Below are 17,648 nucleotides of genomic sequence, written 5' to 3'. Positions count from 1 at the left end.
AGTTAGAACCCACTGTGTTTATGTTTAGAAATTGTTCTTTTATTTTAAACCAAGTGATTGCAGAGTATCTAATTGAGATAATTGAGCAAGACATTTCAATGTCATTCCACTCAAGCCAGTTTGAGACCTTTATCTTCAGATCTTACTCGAATATTCTGACACTGATGTCAGTGTGAAATTGCTTGAGTAAAGACCTCGGAAGAGTTGGGTAAGCATTACACTTCACCACTTGTCTGACAGGAAGACTTGACTTATGGTTATGGTATTTAGCTTCACATTATCAAGAGAAGGATTTCTTAGTTGCCACCAACCTCTTGTATTTTTTAAACAGTCGCTTTTTTAGAATTGAGAGATTAACTTGTTTTTTCCTATTGTTTTTCCACTCTCTACGACTAAGTTCTTCGGGGCAAGATCTACCAAGGAAATGTTTGTAACTGAATGTTATTATACTAGGTGAGAGTAATTAAAAAACAAATGTTACTGTGACTCTAAGACACTCATAGCAGAATTTCCTTTAAACCCTGTTGCTGTATCAAATCCTCTTTCAGCCCTTTATGTGATGTTATTCAAGGTTCTACCTTTACCTAAACACAGCCCTTACATTGGCTTAGAAAGGGATAAAAGATGTAATAAGATTTATTTCAGATACTATGCAAGTCATTAAGGGTTCAATTCATTCATTCCTGGCAATAACTTCTCCTCTACGTAGCCCTCCAAAACTAACAAGACTAAAGACAGTAGCAGATATCCTCACTATGTTATTCTGTAGGTTAGTATAGTTAACCAGTAGGCTTTTTATTTAAAAACTAGGACATAGGTTGGCTGATGCTAGCTAAGTCATCTAGAAGACTTCAGTGAAGTGTGAACATAAAAGCACTCATCTGAGCATAGAGACAAGGCAAAGAAATACAGAAACAGCCAATTCAGGGTGATCAGAGTACCATGTGTATCATCAGTAGCTTTGGAAATACCTGCAAAGTATGCCTTTGTAGCAGCCGTGCTGATCACAAAGTGAATACTGGCACAGAATCCTTGGTAAACATCTGAAAATGCTCAAGGCTTCAAGACATCTGAGGGGGAAGTTTCATATTGCAGCAAAATTCATCTAAGAGCTAGTTGCCACTAAAATAGGAGGTCTTGCTCCTACCCTGGTCCCAAGCTTAGAGTGTTCTGCCCGACCCAGCAGTATTGGCTCTGGCACTCTGCTGGCCAAACGCTAAATTCATTTGAGGAGATAAAGAGTAATTTTCTGTTGCTTTTCCTTTTTCTGACAGATTTCCAGGACTGCTCTCCTCTAGTGGCATGTAGCCATTACCTCAGCTTACTACAACAGACAAACTCACCTCAAGTTCAGGAGTGGGAACGTGAGCATGGGCAAATGGCACTGTCCATAAGACTTGCCTAAAGCATCAAGACTAACAGGGAAATAAGTATCAGAGGTGGAAAAGACATTAGATGATTCAGTGCACATCCCTGCAAGTGGATCATTGCAGTTCATTGTACCCAGTACCAGAAAGCCGCGGGGCTTTTCACTACCTCTTCATATGGTTCTTCTAAAGTTATTGCAAGGTTTTCAAGACAGAAAATATATCAATTTTCATTTTTTAAAAAACAGAAAATAGATTAAAAAATCTCTAGACATCAACCAAGTTATAGGAACAATTTAAAACAGAATAACCAGAGTCTTAACTTATCCGTATTGACAAGTTACGAGCCTTGCAAGCTTACTTACAGCAATTAAGAACCCCATGACTCACTCCTGGTGGATTATAACTTCTGACAGTAGAAGTCTACTTCATTAGGGCTTCATGAGCTCTACAGAGTCATGAGGATTTTAACAGAAAAGCTCCTTCTGCATTGATACATATTCCTGTAGAAAAATTTTCTGACAAAAAAATTTCTTGATTAGGTAAGTGTCTGTTCTTCTAGTCCATTTGCATCACTCTTGTGACAGTCAGAAAACTCTCCTCATAGTGCAATCAGGAATTCACCTTGCTGACAGCACTCTCTGCTTTCTTCTGGCCACATGAAAGCAGTTTTCTGTCACCTGCTTCCCTTAACACAGCGTAGAAGGCAGACAAGTGTGAGCAGACAGCCTGGCACATGAAACACACCAAGCGTCTCAGCTGGTCTCAGGAAAGCTACTCTGACCTGTGCCAAGGCAGAGTCAGCCCCGGAGCCTGATGCTATCTCTGAGTGTCTCTATACATGCATATTAGGTCAGTTTTCATTTTTCTGTTTCAGCAGCACATATAGCACTTGATCACAATTTTAAATGCTTGCATTCTATTAGAAAACTGATTTTTCGCAGGCACAGATCTTTAACCTCTTAATTCATGTAATACTTCTGAAGGTCCTAAGATTTTTGCACAATGCTTCTTGAAACACATGAACACACCATAGAAACTTATACCAAAGCCAACAGAAATTTATGGCTGTGAGCATCTCAGTGAACTAGGGCGCTTTTAACCTTGGGCCTCCAACATTCATGGTTTATGTGGCAGGTGAGACATGGTATGGCCAACAAGCCAGAAAAATTTTGTGTAGGTCATGAGAGGCATTGAGTCTGTTCAGAGAGAAACATTAAAATAAGCGACCTACACTGTCTCCTCTACCAGGGGATCCAGATGTATGTGCCAGGGGTCCCAAATTAAGTCTCCTGCACCTAGCCAGGGAGGGTCCAGGCTGGAGGAGATGCTATTACTCAGAGACTCTGACTTCTAGGGGTAGCGATCTAATGGAAGACTAGATACCTGATGGTGACCTCTCCCACAAATACCTCCAGGAATTAAACCTCAGCCTCAGCCTGCCAATGCAGCAGCACTCCAACCTGTAATGGTGCCATCTCTGCAACACACAATTTCTGCTCCGCAATCTCTCCCCTTGCAATAGATATGTTGCAAAGTGGCAGAGACCCTTGCCTTGCATGATTCAAATCCACTAATTGCTGGTCTTCCCTGCTGTGTACTCACACACATACCACATGCATTTGTCAGCCAAGTACTAGCAAGCCAGCTGTGAACTGCATAAAGGCAAAATGTCCCGTGACTTGCCTGCACCAGTGTTGGGAACCGGAATGTTCATCTCAGAGGAAATCACGCTGGCACACCTCCCCTCACCCTTCCCAGAAAGGTTTCACTCACATCTATTAAGAAAGATTTTTAAACATTTCTGGGCTGATGCCTGGGTGCACAGGCCAGGACCTTGCCTGCGTAGCTGTTGTGCTGCCACAGGGGTGCTAGGCAGTCACCTGAGCAGGCGAGGAGCTTCAAAGCTAAGAGATCTAGGAAGCTGTGAGCAAAGGAATTGGCCAGCAGCTGAAGGACATCTAAGGGCAGCTCATTCAACTGCTGACCAGCCTAAGGGGTAGCCCGTGGTGACTGGGAGAAGCCGGCAGTGTCATGGCATCACAGGATGGTGGGTAGCCAGTGGAACAGGCCAGGTGGGTCCACAAGGTTTACGACAGCATGACAACTTTCCAAGCAGGTTTTCATGAAGCTGGAGAACCAGCCAACCCAGCAATACAGAACCCAATCAACATTTTCAAAAGGAGAAGTATTGCATCAGAAAGCCTATGATCAACTCTGTTCATCAGACATCACTTCCTCATGTACGCTAAAACTGGGAATGGGAAGTGCCTGACTTGTTAACACACCTGATGTTTCTTCCTTCTCCTCAGACCTGATACACAGATGGCTGACAACACGGACAGATATGTGGAGCACAGAACACCTTGTGCAACAACTGCATGGTCCTGCTTACAGAAAAAAAGGGGAGAGAGGAAATGAGAAGTAAACTAGTAACATATCCCCTGCTCCACTTGAATAACTCCTTGGCTCTGTCATAAATTCTCTGCACGTCTTAGGCAAGTTAGCAAACAGTTTGTAGTGTGAAATGAAAGTAACAACAGCCAGTTCACCTGAGATCAGGGAAACTGAGGCATCTCAGAGGAAAGAAACTAGAAATGCAAACAAAAATCATCATGATTCTATTGTTATAGATCATGACTGGCCCTTCCTCCAAGTAATTATCATTTGAAAACATCTTTTAGACACCTTCCATTTATGAACCCAAACATTGTTTACTGGCACTGTCAACGTTTGGAGAAATTTAGTGTGTTCTTCACTGTATCCCTGTCATGGGAGACATCATTTTACACATGGTGCAAGGAGCACCAAAACATCCAGTAGCCATAGCATGGCTCAGAAATGTGTCCCACCCTCTGAATTCATACTTGAGGACACATCTTGTTCCACATAAGACATTGTCTAGCCTTATGTGGCTCTGAATCAAATTAAATGAATGGGTTTATTACATTATTACAGATGCAGCTAAACACTGCTCACTTGTCCCCAGCAAAAAATTCTTCATTAATTAACTTACTGACTCCCAGGTTATTCCCTACAGAGTTGGTTTCACTCGGCACCAGGAACAGTCTGTAAGAAGTACTGAGCAGGGCAGCTCAATTTTCATTGAACATACTAATATACTAGGAAGTCTATATTAATAACTTCAACAATATATTACAGTATCCATTGCAAAACAAAGAAACCAGGAATCAAAGATACCGTAAAGCTATTTGATGCTCTCCTAAATGGAAGCAGATCTTAATAGCTGTCTATTAAGAACTCCTTTTATACCTAACATTTTGAAAGAATTGTATGGAGGAACCCAAGCCAATCCATTTCAGCTTCTAGAGACAGGAACACCTGTTTGATTTCTTAATTCTATTTCTGGCTGCGACCATCCAAGCTTCACTTTCTTCTTTCTGAATACATAGTCACGACTACTGTGCGTTCTGTCTGTGTCAGGACAGTGTCTAACACAAAACGTAACAGAGCATCTCCGAGTCTTTACTGCTACCTGCACGGTGCCAAGCATGAGTAAATTCCTCATCTCTTGCACTATGCCTCCTGTCCCTCACCACGCCAGATTACAGAGGGAACTAGTCAAAATTCAGCCAGTCAAAAAACAATCTACAGTAAAACTCTGGAAGTTCATAGCTGTCTGTTTGCTGTTGGAAAAACATGTGCTGAAAAGATTCAGACACATCTTCCTGATCTGCAGCTACTGGAAATCCATTAGTAGGTTTTGTGGTGAGGCAATACCAGCTTTTCTGCTACTCATTTAGCAGTTACCTCAGGCATTTAAAACACAAAAAGTTTTGATCCTCTCAGACACTTGCACATGTTCCTCTCAGGAACAGTCTAACTGATACTAATAGACTAGTCCACAGTTAAAACACCACCTCAGGTGCACAAGAATATGCACAAAACATTAATTAGCCCAGCGTCCCCTCTCTGTTCCCCATGAAAACAAAACATATCACATTTTATTACCAGCTTAATTATTGTTTAACTCCTGCCCTTCTACTTTCTTGTTTGTGTTGGTGTTCACATGGGTGTTCATGCGATCTATTTAGATGGCAGGGTTTTTTCTGAGCAAGCTTACCTGGAAACTTTTATCACTTTTAGCAAAATGGAGCTCACTGTCGCCTTTTTGCAGTGCCACAGTACCACAAACGACAAATCCTATTTCTGATCCTTGGAACCTGTGTTATAGCTGAACTATGTATTTTCCCTCCCACACCTTCCTTTCGTGCTGTAACCCCTGACTTTTCTCAGCCTCCACACCACATTTCCCTCCCACATGATAGCTAAATTTAAATCATGGCTGGATGAGACTGTAGCTCAATCAGACATTACAAACTTTATTCAGGAATTACTGAGAAAAAGGCATGCATTGTGGAAGTCAGACTAAATAACCATAGCTGGACTTAGCTTTAAAAATCTCTTTTTCTTCCATGCATCGAGCTTTTCTTTACGTCTCAAACATATATTAGAAGCCTGTAGTTGACAAATATCCATAGGCAGTGGTGGTCTATGTGCTTTAAAAAAAGGTTCACAGGAAGGCACCAGCTGCTCCCATTATTTCAAGGAGACTCACTCTGTAGTCCAACAGCACTAGAAACTAAACGCCTTTGGCACTGATGCGGAGCGTACCTCTTCCAACAAATATGGAGTAACAGAGTTTCCCAGAAATACACTGCACAGGACAACACATAAACGCTGTCTCAGAAGGAGCCTTGATTCCAGAGCCTGAGGGTCATAAAACCACAAGGGGAGGAAACACATCCTTCTCCTCCTTCACACCTTTGGTTCCTGGGCAAACATTTTGAAGGCAGTTCCTAGAGACAAATCGAGAGGGATTTCCTCAGCCATTTCTTATTCATTTTCCTACATTAGAGGCACCAGCCCTTCATTTGCATCTCATCTGTGTCAGTGGGTTTCAGCCTTTCCTGTTTATAGTTTATACACCGTCATGGCAGCAGTGCCATCAGGATAATTATAGTTGTGAGAGAACTTCCTTGAACACTACCAAGAGACATTCAGTGTCTCGATAATGAGGTCAGCCATTACCAAGATTTGCGGAACAAGGACAAATTGTTTTGGCAAGGTGCCTGGTTCACTCCCAAGTCTGGCTGTACCACCTTCTCCTGCAGTAGACCCCACCTGCTTCTCTGCATTACTGTTCAGTGCTACTTTCTGCTTCAGGCTCTTCCTCCCCCAGGATGAGCCATGGCATGGTCTTCCCTCTGCAGAAGCTCCGTGCTAAGGGCCACCACCAGCACAGAGGCCAACGGAGAATCCTTCCAGACAAGATAACTACAGAGCCGACAGTGAGGGGGAAAGGGGAGGAATCATAGGCCAAAATCACATTCAAGTTAAGTGTTCCTAAACAAACATCGCTGAAAATACTTCTAAGCTGTTGTTACATTGCAAGTAGCAAGGGGAAACACAACTTAACCTGCTACTTACAAACGTGTTCCAGTCTTCCCAGCAGACCCTGTGTGCTGCTGCTGCCTCTTCAAGGCAGGCACACGCCCCAGGGCATCTCTGCTCTACTCCAGCCTGTGAGATCTGACAGTCCAAGTTTTATTTAGCACTTAATCTCATGTCCCGTTCGAGGCCAGACTAACACAGCCATTTCCTCATTCATACCTCTGCACCAAAATTCATACTTAGGCACCGGAATTTTCAGAGCTGTGTTTTGTAGACCTAATAACTCTAAATATGGCTTGACCATGCACTTCAGTGGAAGATACAGCCATCAAAACAGGTATATTCCAAGTGAATTCCTGGTCCGAAAAAAAAAATCAGCAGCAAAACTATCACAAAGAAACACACATCTTAGAACAGCGCTCTTGTTCTCAGCAGCTATGCAGAGAGCAACCTTCATACAAAGCAGGAGGCTGACTTAGGAAAAGCATTGTAACTACCTAACGCTTGCACTCTACGTGGGTGGTAAGTCATTGCCAGACATTTACTCCTCCTATAAAATCCTCATCTAACCTACACAGGCTATCAGGGTGTCAGCATAAGGCCTGCTCCTCTAGGCTCACTTACCATTTTACAGAAGAAACAGCACACACCAACACTTATTACTGCACACAGACTTTGCAGCCGTTCAATGCGCCCTGAACCAGATATCATCTTCTTGGCTAAGGCTCATACTGTATCTGTACACAACTGTTTGTCCTAGTGTTGCTACAGCTGTACATTATGAAACTCCTTAAACACCCCATACATCAGCTTTTGGCACAGCTCTCTTGAGCAGGTGTGTTGCGCAAAGCATTCCTCAGGACTAGCAGGGATTAAATGGCATTGTGTGGGTCCCAGGAGCTGCAGTTTATATTGCTCTGAGCTCCATAAGGCCAAGTTTCCCCTGCGTAGCAGAGCCAAAGGATATTGTGCATTCAGATAGACAAAGACAGAAGGAGAAGAAGGGCTGTGACTAGTGTAGCATGAGGCCAGCACCACTGACTTGCAAGGATTTCAGATAAAGCTCTCCATATAAGGATGCTCCAAAATGCAGACATCTGGACAAGTGCTTCTGGGCTAAAAACATTTGTCTGATACATTCAAGAAAGGTACAAAAAGCTGGGAAAGAGATGCTTTGCATAAAATATCTTCCTAAAACATTCCTACAGCAAAGCTTCCATGACCTTGCCATTTTTGCTCAAGCATGTCCTTCGGTATCACGTGGTTGGGATACTTTGAAAACTTGGAATTGCTAAAGGCTTTTACTGCCTTAAGACACAGTGACACCATGTGGCCAATTGCTCAGCCCGGAGGTGACATGCTGATGGCAAGGGGGGTGCACAATTCCCACCCCCCAATAACTTTAGCCTAAGGATGCTCCAACGCAACTATATTGACTAGTGAGAGTCAACGTGGATAGAGAAATTGTCATCCGAACAGGTATACAAACCAAAGCAAACGACCACTTGGGATTTCAGTTTGCAGGCATCAGACTTTTGAACATAAAAGTGTCGTCCGAAAACATACCTGTAAGTTCAGCAAGTAGATACCCATCAGCACAGTTTGCACACGTGCCAAAACACCATGCCCACTTGGTAGATGCAAACAGCTAGTAGAACTATGATTGTATGTTTTTTTTCAAAGAAGCACACCTGAAAGATGCGCCTAACCATCTGGGGTTTAACTCTGCAGTAATACCACAAAAATTTGTAATTAATTTTGAAAACTTATAGATTTTTGTCTTGTTCTCATGGCTTGCTTTCCTTCCAAGTATATGCAGATATCTGTAAAAATAAACAGAGGTATTTCTAAGGAAAGTATTCAAATTCACAAGTGGGGATATCACTGCCAGAAATGTTCTTGGTAGCTGTTATCACTCCGCATTATATAACATGGTGACTGCTGTGATGAATCATCTCTTCCATACACAGGGGTTTTTCCAAATCAAGTACTGCACATTCAAAGGGTACAGCTCATGGCAAATGGCAAGAATAGCAGATTTCTTTGAAAGAGAGACACAAAGACAGGCAGGCAAACAGGCAGATGACAACTGAATACAGATTCCTTATCCCTCAGAGAGAAATACATTAAATAAGCTCTTCACAGAGAATATATTTTTTTTATAGTGGGACTGAGTCAATAATGTTCAGTAAGGAATGAGTATTTTGAGGCAGGGTGCATAATATCTTGCTCTCGAGCAGAAAGTAAGGGAAAACAACAAATGACTCTCAGTTGCATAGGCTTTGCAGTCAGTCTTCCAAAATTATTGCTTTTTTTATTAATTAGTTAGATAAATTACCTACCTGGAGCTCAACACTGAGCAAAAAAGTCACACCAGCATGTTATTTCAACACTATACAGTGCATCTGAATTTAAATTAAATAGGTTAGTTTGAAAAGTGATGTAACAGGATTTTCACCCACATGTGTAACAGTTTCACTTATATACATAGTAGTTTAGTGCCTGGGAAGCACCAGCCAGTTAGATACAGAACCTTGTGATTGTGCAAAACGGGAGTTTGAGGTGAGGAAAATTAACGACCTGATCCCTCAGCTTTTGTCACCCTGACTAGTGAGATTGTGCTGCCATCTTATGACCTGCAAATTTTACTTGGCTACAGCAATAGCAACCTTTCTGCTAGGCTGGGAGGGGAGTGCACATGTCCCCATGGTATACAGGCAATTGCAACGACCACGCTTTGAGCAGCTGAGCCTTCTATTATATTAACACTTATTTTCTCTCCTCAGCTTTGTTACCTGTGACTCACAAGGTGCACCCTTCAATATCATTGCCAATGGAAGTGCTGTCCACAGACAGGCTTGCGTAGGGACTGGGGGCAGCCCTGCAGAGGGGTGAAACCTATAGTTTAAAGGAGGAGGGTTTTGTAATAAAGGCTACAGAACACCCCCCTGCTGCTCACAGAACCATCCATGCTGGAAAGCAAAACACATACCAAGGCAGCATCCGCTACAAAAGGCATACTCTTTACAGCAAGGACTGAGAATGATTATAAGTGATTATACAGTTTTGCACATCGATGCTAAAATTTTCCTCTCCATCTTCCTGAGTGTAAAGCTTGTATATTTATGGTAGAATTTTTCTTGCTTAAAAAAAACCAAAACACAACTGTGTTATGGTTGGCTGTATTCTGAATCTAAATGGGGTTGTTCCATCTCATCAAATGAAATAAAACAGCTGTATGTCAAAGTGGTTATGCTGTTCCCCTGAAACAATACAGGCTTCAGTTGCAGTGCCTGCATTTTGGAATACCTGGAAAAAGCTTAGTATGACCACAATCACCTGGGAAGCAAGCTGGGAACCCCCACACTAGTAACCCTGCGTTCCTGCCTTATACCTCATCTATACGTGCTTCTGTCAGTGCTCACTCCCAAGACACTTCAGAAGTGAAGAACATAGGATCAAACCTCGAAACCCTGACAGTGTGAAACACATGTGCAAGGAAGGGATGGGGACACGCCAGGCAAGCAGGCTGCAGAGCTCTGAGCAAACAAGGTCGCTGTTCTGGGCTCAGATGACTTTGGGAGAGCCTACAGAAGGCGTGCACAGACTCAACACCTCGGACCGGAGACAAATCAGCAGTCCTTCACAGCCAAAGCCTCAACCACCATTATAGACCCAAATCCAAGTATTTTCTCTCTAATCCTTGTATGTCAAAGTAAACCAAAGCATCCTGCATTTAGACTCCTGATTAGAGTTTCCAGAACATACTGGATTTTCACCTGGATATGGCACAAGGGTTCCCAGCTAGCAGCTGAAGGTTATGTTTGCCTGTTCCCTGTTTTTGAGGAGGCTAATTGCATTGCACTGACTGTATAAAGGGAACCTCAAAGCCTGTGACAGTGGGGACTTTATATTTCCATGTAACACTAAATTATTCACGGCAATACACAGCCAGCTGAATCAACTCTGTGAGACTTTGCAGTATATTTCAACAATCATAATAATAACAACTATTACTACTGCGGCAGTGCAAAGCTCTGGGCAGATTTACAGCTAACCCATTCAAAAAGTCAAGAAAAGAGGAACAGTCTGGAGTCACTGGTTACAGTCCCTCAGTGAGTCTGCGATGACAGGCACAGACTCCTCAACACCAGTATTTGTTCCTTCAGAGGACAAGGGAAGTGTTTGAGGTTTCTTTCTTTCCAACATTCCTGACAGCAAAGCAGTTTGTCAGGGGAGACATTTGGTAGAGTCACATCAGGAGGAGCGTCCCCGACAGTGCTGCAAGCCAGCAGTGACCCAGCTGACACGGCACAGCACGGTGCTGGCGAGACACTGCAGCCATGTGGCTCATGTGCCCGAGCGCCAGGAGAGCGTAAGGGCAAGGGCCAACCACAAATTCTAAACCTACTGTGCGAGACCCAGCCAGGGCAGCTGGGCCTTTGGAAAAGGCTCAGAAAGGATGCGCATGCTGTTGTTTCTGCAACTGTAAAGGCTTTTTACTCTGGAGACCCACCTTCTGATCCCCTGTTCAGAGCTAGAAGTGAATTCCAGTTCTCATTACCAACTGCTACAGCTCCTTTGCTTAAACAGTATATTGTTTTTTGCAAGCAGTAGAAGAATTAAACCATCTCCTGTCAAATCTTACCTTTTTTAATACGCTGTATCCAAGTGAGAGAACAGAGTTCATTCTTTTCCCTTCCTTTCAAACAAGCTTCCAGCAAGCAATATAATGAAGTAAGCAGCATCAGCTGGACATCATTTCAAGCCTCCTGCCATGAAAAGCAGATCTTGATAACTATCTGGGGAACAAACATTCCTTTCAGCAACACATAGCTGGAGCTGATATACTGCTATATATATATATAAAAATACGCTTCTGCTGACCTTTACCTATCCCCATTACCATCTTTTACAGCTACCTTCTTCCACAGCCAAGAAAATATTTACTCTTTCTGCTGGGTTTGGATGAAGCGTGCTCTTGCACAAAAGGTCAGCTGAAGGCAACATACCAGTGAAACTCCAAAACAGCCAGCCTTCAGACTACACCCAGAATGGAGTTTCAATGGCCAACAGTCATTACGGCTAATCTCTGCACAGAAAAATGCTCTAGCCTCAATCCCCAAGCCCCCACTGCTCCACTACTGACTTCATACCTTTCCAGTAAATCATGATTCTAGAATACATAAAGAGGAAAAAAAAAAGAATCAGTCTCTATACTCACTTGTCATTTCTGGAAGATGCTGCTCACTCTAGCACCAATCTAAATTTGTAAATGCGTAAAATCCCATCGATTTCAGCTGGAAGCTTTTCAGGATGTTTGACATCTGGTCTCATAGTAGTCTCATGGTCAAAAATCCTGGAGACTGTTCAGGACTCCACCAGGTGAGCTGAAACAAGAAGTCTTTAGAGTAGACAGGTACTGCTAAAGAGACCCTTCCTTTCTTCCAAAAAGGGTAGAAGACCTACTTATGACAGTAGAAGGTATTCTGCTGTCAGAAAACCTCTATGAATCCAGACTAACGTTCAAGGATTGCTGGTGTTTTTTGTGGGATGGTGGTAAGCCAAGGACGCCTTGGACATCCACAGCTAGCAAGGACACATCCTCTCTCTCAGGCAAACTTAAACCAGATATGGAAACAAACGGTCACATGTTAATGATAAAGGTAAGAAAGGGTCCTGCTTCCCTTCAGGAATCCCTGCCATAGCAGTGTTTGCATCTCCATATTGTTAAAGCCCAGCTTCATGCATACAGGTTTGTTTTACATGTATGAAATCCACCTCTGCAATAAGAGTTTGTGCTGGGCCTGATATTTCTTCCTCATCTCACAGTGAGGGCTTAAGAGCTACCATAAGCACTGACTGAGCCCCTCTACCCTGAAGCAAATAATGTCTTTAAATCTTTCTAATATATAGTTGTCACAGCACTCTCCAAACCAGCCAGCCACAGCAAGGCTTTTACCATCCCATACCAGGTTAACGTCCATAAGTAGTTCCCACACCCTGCCCCGGCACGGCCACCAATCCCCAACAGGGTTTCAACAGTTCATCTACTGCCCAGGCTGTTTCTTCATCCTTCGCAGGCCAGCCCACCCTGCCGCCTGCCTGTGCTGCATCTGGACTCTCTCATCATCCAGGCTCCTCTTCCAGGCAGCCTCTCCTCATCTGAGCCTCCTTCTTCTCCCAGGGCCTCTCCTTGTCTCTCCTAGATCTGGGGTGCTCTCTCACTCTCTCCTCCCTCTGTTTCTTCCAGGTCTCCCTTCACCCAGCACCCCACTTCCATACCCCTCAGAGCTATTTAACTACTCAACAGAACCGGCCACAGCTGCACCTTATCCACGTCAGCCAACCCACCGCCCCTGCAGCCAGCCCACAGCTGTGTGTTATCAATGATAATTAACCAGCTTCAATCCTCTACATACACTCTCCTCCCTATTACAGTAACACACCAGGCTCTTCCTTCCCTGATGCAGTCTGGTCCCAGAATGGACTCAGCTGCGGACCAGCCCAAACTGCCGGTGAGAGTGGCACAGAGACCTGAGCCCGCGCCACCATTAACTGAAGTGTGTGGCAGTTTGAGAGCCTGCTAACTGGGCTGGAGCCCGAGACCTGATAATACCTCTCCTTTCAACCTACTTCATCATCATAAACCGATCATCTGTATTATAGTAAGAGATACAGAACTTGGTTTATGAACTTTGTCAACAGTAAGAGCTCAAAATAAAGCTGGCATTTTTCTTACCGGAGACTCGAGGAAAGAAAGACAAGCAGAATTCAGAAACCCCTAACAGACTGAAACAGGCTAAAATAGGAGTAGAACAAAACAAAGGAGCAAGGACAAAGGAGAGGTCAACAGCAGAAGCTGAGGCCTCTAGCTGCCTTGGAGGCAACCCCAGCAGAACATGGTCATTTGGTGTGTGGCTCTTCCCTGGAAGCGGTGGTAGATACCTGCTGTGCCCACTGAGGTCAGAGCTGAGGGTGCTGCAGAACTGCCAACCAAGCAGACAACGTGATGTGATCCAAGCTCATCAAGAGCATCTCTTGTTTCAATGAAACGTTTTTCAGATGATAATGGCTTTTGAGAAAGCAGAGTTTTTCTTTTTTTCTGCTGAACTCTGTTTGGAGGTGCGTGACCTGATGCTATCCCTTTCAGAGGCAGGAAAAGATTGAAAACATGCTTTCAGTTTTTACATTTTTTTCAACGAAAACCTAAAACACATGAAGAAAAAACTCACAGAGATAAAAGCATTCCTGATTGTCTCCACACAGAACGTTGCTCTGCAGAACTGGGGACCTCAGCAAAGAAGAACCACCCTTACAGGCCACAGACACTCACCTGCTCCCAGAACATTTGTTATTCCAAGTCACCTTCCAGCCAGGCTCTCCTTGACTCTGTCAGCTCTGCATGCGGTGACCCACATAAAAATCACTCCCTATTTTTTGTGTGCAGCAGGAGGCTCTGTCTTCCAGGAACACCATCTCATAAGGAGAATTTGCATCATTCTATGGACAGAATAACAGGAAAGCAGCTGAGACATGCACAGGCATTTGTCAAGGCAAGACAATGATTTAGCCTGAGCAGCTGGCTTGGAGGTCATAAATGTGCTTTACTACATGAGTGCTAGATGAAATGACCCTGTTGCCAAACTTGGCTAAGAGCTGGAACAGCCACAGAGCTTGCACAGGATTTATGAGACTAACCTCTGGATTCTTTCCTGAGCCCAGGAAATTACATTCCTTTGAGGTCTGGACTTAAGTCCATTGATAACGCAAAATTATGCTCTTCTGCAGGGCGAAGAAAAGCAAAGTAGATGCACTGGAAAGACAAATAGCCTTATGTGGAGAACTGAAAGGAATGGAGAAGGATAATAAATATTCTCTTAAAAAATTCTACTCTCCTTTCAACCCAGAGGAAGGGAGAGCTCGTACACGCAAAGGAGAGGAAGCAAATGACTCCTCTGTGTTCTTAAAAATTCAAGCTATTATTGCTAAATTTGTGAATTGAAAGATGGAGTAGTACTACCTGTCAGCTGGTGTGTGGTGTCTGTTACGTGGCTCATCAGGCAGGCACAAATGATGAACGTGCCCAGAAAGCAACCAGAACCACCAGAAAATGAAGTGGCGAGAGAAGATCAGATCGCTCTGGCCTGGGGATGACTGAACTCTCTGCTGAGGCACTACGAGGCACTTGCACCTCCCAGGACCAAAGCTTGCTTTCAGGCCTCAGAAGAAATAAGGCCATGTAAGGAGATGCATGGGGTTGGCTTTGCCCCAGCAGTTCTTATGCTGGTGGACAAGTGGTTCTTAGGCTATGCAAAATGCATTCAGTAGCCAGAGACAACTGAAAAAAAAAAGAAAAAAGTTAACGCTTATCTCTGGTCTTCCTTCCCCCTCTTAGGGCATAATATTCCATATGAACCAGGGGAAACACAGAGAGGGCGCAGCATGAGCCATGGACCCTAAGGAAGCTGAAATACCAAAAGACTAACTTCACAATATATGATGCGTAACGTAATGGTTGATAAAAGAAAGCTTTCACCTTGTGAAAAAATACGGAGATTTCAAAACTGGTTGTTCTAATATGGAATCAAACCCAAGACTTTCTTCTGAGCCCACCACAACCACCCATGTACCAATAACCAACACCCTGCTGGTTGGAACCCTAGTCTGGGAAGTGGGAGAACCTAAACAAGCACAGCCGAGGCACAAGTCCCAGCCTCGTAATCCCCACGGGGAGCCCCAGCTTGTAGTTAAACGGCTATTTCAAGGAGAGTTTTACCACCTTTCTTTAAGAGGATAAAACAGATTTATGCAACTAAGTGCCAGTCTTTTCCCCAGTAGGAGAAAAAGATTATTTTAAAAAATATCTTTCTCACCTCGTGACTCTCTGGCAGTTAGAGAACAAAGGACCGTGTTATTTTCAATTCTGATTAGTGACTGAAAAATCGGTGTGGAATCAACAAGCAATGAAGTAAGCAGAATTTGTTCCTTGGCTTCTACACCGACCTCAAAGTGAGAGATCTTGAGAAAATTTCTATAACCTGTCACTAGAGCTTCAGTGATGGAAAGCGGTTATTACCTCTTGATAAAAGCATTAGTTGTCAGCGTCCCAAGACAGGAACTGTACTAACAATAACCGACTGCAGAGCCACTCAGTTATGAAAGTATACAAATAAATTACAGATGTCAGTGACTTGTTTCCAAGAAGGTATTGTGTCCTGTGGCAGCTGCTGATGCTGTCGTTCATTGCCTTGCAGAGGAAAATCGACTCACCTTGCGACTGAACAATTAGCATCTCCTAACCGTGCTTATGCTGCTAATCCCGGAGCAGGCAGCGCACACTGTACGCTCGCCTCTGGCCCTGCACGGGGAAGCCGGCCATCTGGTCAGGACCCGAGCCGTCTTGCTTTCTCTTGCAGATGTAAGTCTTCTGGCAGAAGGACACTTCTGCTGGGGACCCTACTTTCTACAAAGAACATACAAGTAATTACAAACCAGATTTTTTTAGTCTTCTGTTTTTCCTTTTCTTTCCACTCTCCATTCCTCCCCTCCTTTCCAACACGCATTTATATACACCCATCCCCAAACACATACACACTCACATACTTCCTTTTATGAAGGGGGGAAATTTAAGAATTGGTACTCCTTGAATGCACTTTCTGTCTTTTTTTTTCCTTTAGAAATGTGCAATTTATACCTCTGGTTTAGTTGATTTTTTATTTTACCTAGCTGAGTTATGATTCTGATTCAGCACATACTGAAATTCCACTGCATGTACTGGAGTGAAACATTTCTACATATTCTACATATTTTCCCATTGAAAAGTAGAAACTAGTAAAAAAAACCCACTTGTGAGACAGTAACAGGCAACATGGCTTGTAAGAGATCACTTCTAAAAAGCCACCATGTTTCAGCAGCACAATATTTTCTTCCACAGAGCCGAAGGATGATGATAAAATATTGATGATAAGAAGTATTGGAAATCAAGAGCGTCGGACGCAACGTATCAGTGACTACAGGCTGAAGGCATTGGCCTTCCACTGATCACAAGAACTATGAACAAACCTCTGAAGCAACAGACTGAGAAGGATAAGGAGTTGTACGGGAGCTGTGGCAGGAATATTGCCATGGCAATCATAATCACTTTTTCTTTTTGGTCACATTTTGTGTGTATACTTAGATGGTAAGGGTGACCTGGAACTGGAATGGCCTGGGTCACAGCCAGCGAGACAGAAGCAGACTGCGCAAGAGGTAGAGAAAAAAGAGAAAGCAGACATCGTGCCCTTAGGTGAGTGTACAGACAGCCATAGAAAGAACAAGACTCCTGGGAGGCAGGAAAGTGCCTGTTGCTGATCCAAATGGAGCCCAGGAGGGCTCAGCTTTACGGGGAGTGCTGTGCAGACTGCCAGGGAAGCAGTAAGTGCTGGGGGCTGTTCCAGCAATTGGATGTGATGCTTCTACCAAAAAGTACAGACCACTGACCTCTTCCCCTTCCGCCACAGCAGCAGCGATGCCGTTAGGTGTCAAGGTAGTCTTCCTGCATCAAGAAGATGGGTGCCTCTGATCCAAAATGGTCCAAAGATGGGAGGATGGCTGGAGCCAAGGCTCTGTGCAGCCAACACCTAGGCTAGAAAAATTAATCCACTTTGAGTCAGTGCTTGATGTCTGAGGACGTCAGACTGACACTATCCAGGGACGGATCCTGCAGATGGCACAGGCTTGTTGATTCAAAACTGTCTCACTGAATTCATAGCATATTAGAATGACAGTGGCACGTTTGAACTTTCTTTTCTAATTGAAGGCAGAAAAATGCACAGTCTGTTTCTACGCAGGACATCTCCCTTCAACCGTCTGGCCGCCTTGTCT

General features: G+C 43.8%; 1 protein-coding gene across 10 annotated transcripts in view; it reads right to left on the bottom strand.

Moving 5' to 3' along the window:
• Positions 1-16,244, bottom strand: part of PLA2G4B (phospholipase A2 group IVB) — a 52,434-nt gene extending 36,190 nt beyond the window's left edge. For 3 of the 10 annotated variants that reach the window (XM_040601956.1, XM_040601966.1, XM_040601967.1), the window contains exons 1-5: positions 16,056-16,244; positions 14,806-15,123; positions 13,731-14,628; positions 12,007-12,172; positions 11,431-11,554 (exon numbers count right to left, since the gene is read on the bottom strand). In XM_040601956.1, the coding sequence (XP_040457890.1) occupies positions 11,431-11,472 (42 nt within the window). In that variant the 5' untranslated portion in view covers positions 11,473-11,554; positions 12,007-12,172; positions 13,731-14,628; positions 14,806-15,123; positions 16,056-16,244. Of the gene's footprint in view, positions 1-11,430; positions 11,585-12,006; positions 12,173-13,730; positions 14,629-14,805; positions 15,124-16,055 lie in introns of all 10 variants that reach the window. The other 7 variants (XM_040601959.1, XM_040601963.1, XM_040601962.1 and 4 more) reach the window with 7 other exon arrangements.
• Between the last annotated feature and the right edge of the window lie 1,404 nt (positions 16,245-17,648).

Source organism: Falco naumanni, chromosome 7, assembly GCF_017639655.2.
Source record: "Falco naumanni isolate bFalNau1 chromosome 7, bFalNau1.pat, whole genome shotgun sequence".
Taxonomy (NCBI): Eukaryota; Metazoa; Chordata; class Aves; order Falconiformes; family Falconidae; genus Falco; species Falco naumanni.
Note: the sequence above shows the minus strand (reverse complement) of the source record. Positions and strands in the feature narration are given on the sequence as shown.